Below are 7,368 nucleotides of genomic sequence, written 5' to 3'. Positions count from 1 at the left end.
ATTTTTTAATCCTTCTGAAGTCAGCTTAATGAGTGGTAATAATTAGGGTTGGGTGATTCTACTTAATCTTAGGGGCTTTACTTCAATACCAACCTAGGACAGAATCACCAATACCAGTACATTTTCTACTACAAGCAGCATATGTACTATCTTGTGTAGGAATGCCATGTCATGCTTTATGTTCATTACTAGAAAATTATTTGCCAAACATTAAATAATTGCATGTTAAAACAGAAGACACTTTTAAATGGTAACAAAATGTTTCTCAACAAATGTGTGAACTCTATGATCCAAGACTGTGGCTGCTACACTGCACGTGTACAAAGCAGCTGTAGAGAAAGAGAGTGCATGCTTTTGAAAAATGAAGTTAAATGGATCCGTTTTAATATATTGATCCAACTAGTATCGATTTTCACAGCAAGACTTGATTACTATCAACTCTTTAGTTAATTCTTAAGTTAATTTGTTTCTGTGAAAACCATCACTATGTAGAACCCAAAGGTATGTTTGTATTCACCTGGTATAGTTTGAATTTTCAGCCATTAGCACTGCATGCACCTCCTGTTCAGGTATAAGGTTTTTCTCCCCATCAGGTTAGGAATGGAGCATGATGGGCAGGGGAATCGTTGCGCTGATGAGACCAGTATGGGCAGCATTATGGCACCACTTGTCCAAGCAGCTTTCCACCGCTATCACTGGTCACGTTGCAGTAAGCAGGAGCTCAATCGATACATCCAGTATGTTCTGCTTCTCCTGTGCCATCATTTCTCTAATGGGTGTAAATCTGCACAGCATTAGAACAATCTCCTTATCTTGTCTGTTCTCACGTGTTATGTTGCATTTATCACAGTTTTTATTCTCATCTGCTCCTCAGCTCCTATGATTGCCTGCTGGATGATCCCTTTGAACACAAGTGGCCAAAGCTCCCTGAGCTTCCTGGAATAAATTATTCAATGGACGAGCAGTGCCGCTTTGATTTTGGCGTTGGTTATAAAATGTGCACCGCTGTAAGTGATCTACAAAATATTGATTTGGTGGTTTAAATTATTTGCTGCTGGAGTCAGCAGAAATCACAAGGTCCCCATTGCAATAGATAATGAAATAGTATGGTAATACACTGTAGATAAAGAATGTGATAGATAAAGTGTGTACACATGGGATTGCCTGACAAACCAAGGCTCTTGTAAGACACTCTGTAGCACATGCTACTATAGTAAAACTCCAATGGGAATTTGAAACATTAAGAGGTGTGCCTCATCTTGAGCTCAGAGTAGTGTGAGTGAGTTTGTTTACTCATCTATATTTCCAGGATTATTAACTGAAGCACAGAATTGCTGTTTTCCTGTTTAGTTTCGAACCTATGACCCTTGTAAGCAACTGTGGTGCAGCCATCCAGACAACCAGTACTTTTGTAAAACCAAAAAAGGCCCTCCAGTGGATGGAACAGAGTGTGCACCGGGAAAGGTGGGGAATGTCTCTGAATCAGCTTTAAATCATCATTTTTCTCTACAGTACTTGCAAAGTACAACTTGTTGAGAACCAGAAGTGCTGCTGAAACAAAACTGAAAAGCCACAAATGGTTTCAAAGCCATTTTCTGTCATTAGTCTGGACCTTTTGAGATCTCTTTCAGCCTTTTAATCCTCTGTCTTTTCACTTGTCTTTGTCATGTTTTTAGTGGTGCTTCAAGGGCCACTGCATCTGGAGATCCAGCCAGCAGCCTCAGGGCCATGATGGGAACTGGGGCTCCTGGTCAAAGTTCGGCTCTTGTTCCAGAACTTGTGGCGGTGGAGTTCGCTCGCGCAGCAGACAGTGCAACAACCCTCCGTGAGTGCAGTGGAAGGGGTGCATCATTCTGGGGTGCAAAAAGAGAATAAGAGACTTAATTAAGCAATATTGGCTGCCCAATCATTTATATTTGTTATATGAATAGTTTTATATAATCTCTGTGTTCATCAACTAGATGGTGAATACTGAGACATTCCAGTGTGAACACATTACAAACTAAGAACCTGCTTAGAATGTATATGTAATATGAATTTAGGAGGCAGCACTTGTGCTTACTACACATGACATGTACACTATTCTCCCACAGTGCAATACATTATTACATTTTTACATAATACATTAAATAGTTACCAAAAGTGCAGTAGGAATATTTTTAAAAGTGTTTTTGTCAGCACTATCTACTGTATAATTATGCCCTGAAGAACAACCTTTGCATTTTTGGAATATCACGGTGAAATCCACCTTTTAGGGCATCATTTTGTTTGTGTCAATGATCAGGCCGGCCTATGATGGTCGAGATTGTCCTGGCTCTGCTTTTGACTACCAAATGTGCAACACAGAGGAGTGTGCTGGTCCCTATGAGGACTTCCGCGCTCAGCAGTGCATCCAGAGGAGCAACAAGTACCATAAAAACATCAAGCACACCTGGCTACCATATGAGCACCCAGATGGTAAGTGTGTGGAGAGTGAAATGAAGTCAGCTCCTTCTTCGAGCAGAGAGGTTGAGAGTTTCTTGCAAAGTAACAAGTGGGCAAATGATATTTGCAGGAGCAGCTGCCCACACACATATTTAGATTTAGGTTGGTGTTATATGTCCTCCTACTGATGTCTTTATCAGATGCTTGGAAGATACTTGGCTGAGTCAAATGATGTGTGGGTGTGTGTTTTTATTCCATTTTCAGATGCCCGCAAGTGTGAACTGAGTTGCAAGTCAAAGGAAACAGGAGAGGTGGTGTTCATGAACCAGGTGATGCATGATGGGACGCGCTGCAGCTACTCAGACCCCTTTGCTGTGTGCGCTAGAGGAGAGTGTCTGGTATGTCTTCACTAAAACCAATGGCATGTTTAAGACAGATAAAATACTATGTATTAAGTCATAATTTGTCAGATAGTTGGTTTTTACTGCAAGAAAATTTAATTTACCTTGTTAAAATTTCTTTAAATCTCACCTTTTCACTTTTCCTCATTGAAAAAAAAAACTGAATCTGAATATACAAATGTGGTTTACACAAATTTCATCATCTGTGTGTGTGCTCTAGTTTTCAAGTTCATCACACATGTGCAAGTTGCGCACTGAACCAGTACTGGCTTCCAAACTATTTGTAATGTCCAAAAATCCTGCTTGCATTTTCACATCTTATGAATTTTCAGATGAATGTGAAAACAGCCCTCTAGTGTCAAACTCTGCACACACATTCGTCTGCACAGTGAAGATCAAACATCCAAGGGATGTAACAGTAAATGAAACACATTGTTCAGTCAAACTGACTTTTAAATCTCACGTTCCCTGTCAAGTGATGAAACCCTTATATTTATAATCTGTATAATTAACACCTCAAAGTAATAATATCATAATAATAATAATAATATCATTCTTAACAACGTAGTTAAGAGTTAGACATGCTCTGTGATAGACTAGTGGCCTGTCCAAGGTGTACCCCGCCTCTCCGCCAGTGTCAGCTGGGACTGGCTCCAGACCCCCAAAGACCCTCTTCAGGATAAGCGGTATAGATAAAAGATGGATGGATGGATGGAGTTAGACCTTGAAAGCTACACCAATCAGCCATAACATTATGACCACTGACAGGTGAAGTGAATAACACTCATTACAGTGGCACCTGTCAGTGTGTGGGCTATAGTAGGCAGCAAGCGAACATTCAGTCCTTGAAGTTGACGTGTTGGAAGCAGGAAAACACGAGCGAGTATAAAAATGTGAGTGACTTGGAGAAGGGCCAAATTGTGATGGCTAACAACTGGGTGAGAGCATCGCCTACACTTCAGGTCTTGTGCAAAATTTTTAGGTTTCATTACATGCTGACATTAATTTCTATGATCTCTGGCATGAAACTAAGCTTTAGATCTGCACCCCTGTTTTTTCATATGGCCTTAGCCTCTACTGCATTTTGATGATGAAAATAGCAGCTTCCGAATCAGTTTCATTGTAAATAATTGTAAAGGAAATATTGCACACCTCTGCACTTTGCTAATACAAGCACACACAGTCTTTATTTTGTCTTAATATTCACCTTGGGCATGAAGGTGAGACTTTTATTGTGGCAGGCCACTCATTCAGTATTTTATCTTCATTCCTATTATGTCTGGGTGTGTTTCCAATGCACAACATCTTAAACCAGGCGCCAGACCAAATATGTGCTGTGTTTTTAATGGCTTCATTTTCCCAGCAGCAAAAGCTCAGCCTATATAAACACCAAATACAGCATTGTCCTGATTTGACCAACGGTCTTTTGCACTTCTCCACTTACAGCATGTCGGCTGCGACAAGGAGGTTGGTTCTTACAAACAAGAAGACAAATGTGGAGTGTGTGAGGGAGACAACTCCCACTGTCGCACTGTGAAGCTGACACTCACCAAGACACCCAAAAAGAATGGTAATTATATACTGTAAGGTCAGAAATCAGCAGCTCGTTTGAGTCATTAAATGTGATGGCGGTCATCATTTAAGCTCAGAATCACATATCCAGAGGCCCTAAACACATCCTCCCTTGTGCTTTTTTTACAGTCTTGATTTAAAAATAATGAGCTGTTATTACAGCCCAGAGTAAGTTCCGTCTGTTCAGGTCTCCCAACTGTATCATGTTGTGTCTCTTTGTCTTGTTAGGAATGCTGAAAATGTTTGACATCCCAGTAGGAGCCCGCCACATTGTAATTGAGGAGAACGAGACCTCTCCTCATATAATTGGTGAGTGTGTCTTAACAATTCCATTGATATTAAGTAGCAGAATCCACTTTGTGTGTGTGTGTGCAAGTGTGTGCGTGCATGACCACATCACATGACTATTCAGTAGTTGCTGAGTTTTTTACCTTGTGAGCTGCATAATGCAGTCATTGCTTTAGACAAGAGCACAGACAAGAAGTTCAGCTTCTTTACTGAGAAATCAGAAATACCATTTGAAAACAATTAAACAGCAACAAATGTTTTCAAAAACTATGATCCTCATGCAAGCAACACATACTATATGAACATCATTCCTATGCGGTATGTACTGGGACAAGATGCAAACCTTTCTGTTAACATTTAGCTGGGTGGGGTGCCCTGTGTGGTGTTTGATGTTACACAGAACTTATACAGTTTTACAGAAAACAGTTTGACAAGATCACCCTTCTATTCAGATCACTGTAAGGTAAGGTTTTGGGTGAGAAAGGAGCTGCAAAAATCTGTCACCGCTTGTATTATTCTCATCTAACTTGACACTTTTCATGCTGCAGTTATGAAGTAAATAATTTTCAATTTCATGGCAATATTCCGGAAGCTCAGTACAATAACAGCGTTTCTACAATAAAGGAAAAATCAATTGGCATTGTAGGTTGGGTTTGACATTCCATCTGCTTTGCCTAACAAACATTATCATTAACTGGAAACAGTAGAAAGACAGAAGCAATCACCACCAACAATCATCGTGCATAGAAAAGCGCTATACAAGTATAAGACCATTTAGATGTGGATGTAATTACTGTAATACAGCTATGAGTGACATCACAGGTGATGTGAACAAACAGTGTTGAGCTAAATATACTGTAGATGAGTAGGTGGAACGCAGTGCACTGAGAAAGGCTTTCAAGGTACAGTAAATGCAATTTGCAGCATGAAGCAGTGAGTCAGAACTTTTGAAAGTCTTCAGGTATGAGATGGAGTGACAGATTCACTAAGACTTACCTAGCTTTCAGTAGCCCTCTGTGTGAATGACGAATGAGTCAGGCTCCCTGTGACATTCAGCCAAACCCTTTGTCTCCACCTTTCTGCACTTTTTTCCTTTCTGGCTTTTAATAGCTCATGGGAAGAAGACATGACACAGAACTTGGAGGGATTGTTGTAGGCTTACTACTACATCAAACATCTCAAAATGCATACTAACATGATGCTTGTTTAAAGGGTTGTTGGTTGGGGAGAGAGTCTATCCTGAATTTCTGTTCAGTTTTTGAAATTTTGAATGTCTTCCCACCACATTTGCATAACATACCTTCTTTTCCCCCATAACTGACAGCTGTGAAGAATCAAGTTACTGGAAACTTCATCCTGAATGCAAAAAGTGAGGATGCTGAGTCAAAGACTTTCATTGGAAATGGTTTACAGTGGGAGTATGCCATTGATGGGGAAAAGGAGACCCTGAAAACAACTGGTCCTTTGCCTGAAGGCATCATAGTGCTGGTGAATGGCAGTGGATCATTAATTGGTTCATCACTTATTAATTAGTTTTTTGCTGAGTTGCATTTGCCTTCCAATGAACTCTCTTCACCCTTTTACAGGTAATTCCCCAGGAAGAAGATACAAAAGTCAGCTTGACATACAAGTATATAATACATGAGGACCTGTTACCACTTATTACCAACAACAATGTACTTCTGGCTGAACTGGACACTTATGAGTGGGTACTGAAGAGCTGGTCTCAGTGCTCCAAGCCTTGTGGGGGAGGTCAGTGAGTGTATGTGTAAATAAATAAGCAATTCAAATACAAGTGGTACAGTAGTTTTGTGCACGTTGAGATGACAGCAAAAGTGATTTAAGTCTGTGTCTGCAAAGAGATGAATCAATAATGAAAACAAATATTAGTTGTATCCCTAGATTAATTTAGATGACCATGGCAGTTGCACACATAAAGTATGGACAGTGGACTGACACATACTGTATATAAGTTACAAACAGTTGAGTTGTATTTTTGCCTATATTAACCATGCTATATGTATTTGGCCTTGCTGGAAGATTCATTACTGTATCTACACTTTTCTATCCCTCAGGTATTCAGTACACAAAATATGGGTGTAGGAGGAAGAGTGACAGCCGTTTGGTGCATCGAAACTTTTGTGAAACCAGCAAAAAGCCCAAACCCATCCGCAAACGCTGCAATGATCAAGAGTGCAGCCAGCCGACGTAAGTGACATAGTTCAACAGCTAATGGAGCCTACATATGTCCACCCTGAAATGATTTACTCAGTTGTAGAGGGAATATAAGTACTAATCTTGACTAGCGGAGGAGACAAATTGATTGTCAAGGTCAAAGTGTTTATTTGTCATATGCACAGTTAGGAAACATGTTTCCCTGTACAATGTCATTCTTACTTTGCCGTCCACAAGTTCCACATAATACAAGTGAAATATGAAGTAGATGAGCAATAACACAAATCTAAATAGGCAGTAACACAAATCTAAGGCACTTTAAAACAGCAAGTGAAGGAAGCAAATAAAATACAACAAGAACTCAATATAATGCAGAGAGAATATATGCTACATGGGAGATGTGATGTGCAAATACTCAGCAGTGAGTGTGCAATTATGCATGTGCAAAATGAGTATGTAAACAGTACAGATGGAATTACATGAGGTAGATCCTGAGTCAGCCTTCTAG

At 40.0% G+C, this 7,368-nt stretch overlaps 1 protein-coding gene across 3 annotated transcripts in view; it reads left to right on the top strand.

The window, feature by feature from the left end:
• Positions 1-7,368, top strand: part of adamts14 (ADAM metallopeptidase with thrombospondin type 1 motif, 14) — a 30,211-nt gene that overhangs the window by 18,578 nt on the left and 4,265 nt on the right. For all 3 annotated transcript variants that reach the window (XR_002275357.1, XM_020605347.1, XM_020605346.1), the window contains exons 8-18: positions 594-737; positions 875-1,007; positions 1,351-1,464; positions 1,677-1,825; positions 2,285-2,457; positions 2,689-2,822; positions 4,272-4,395; positions 4,626-4,706; positions 6,010-6,173; positions 6,272-6,437; positions 6,761-6,893. Coding sequence is in view for 2 of the 3 variants with exons in the window: in XM_020605347.1 (XP_020461003.1) it covers positions 594-737; positions 875-1,007; positions 1,351-1,464; positions 1,677-1,825; positions 2,285-2,457; positions 2,689-2,822; positions 4,272-4,395; positions 4,626-4,706; positions 6,010-6,173; positions 6,272-6,437; positions 6,761-6,893 (1,515 nt within the window). In the remaining variant the exon portion in view is untranslated. The remainder of the gene's footprint in view (positions 1-593; positions 738-874; positions 1,008-1,350; positions 1,465-1,676; positions 1,826-2,284; positions 2,458-2,688; positions 2,823-4,271; positions 4,396-4,625; positions 4,707-6,009; positions 6,174-6,271; positions 6,438-6,760; positions 6,894-7,368) is intronic.

Source organism: Monopterus albus, unplaced genomic scaffold, assembly GCF_001952655.1.
Source record: "Monopterus albus unplaced genomic scaffold, M_albus_1.0 scaffold69.1, whole genome shotgun sequence".
NCBI classification, from domain to species: Eukaryota; Metazoa; Chordata; class Actinopteri; order Synbranchiformes; family Synbranchidae; genus Monopterus; species Monopterus albus.
Note: the sequence above shows the minus strand (reverse complement) of the source record. Positions and strands in the feature narration are given on the sequence as shown.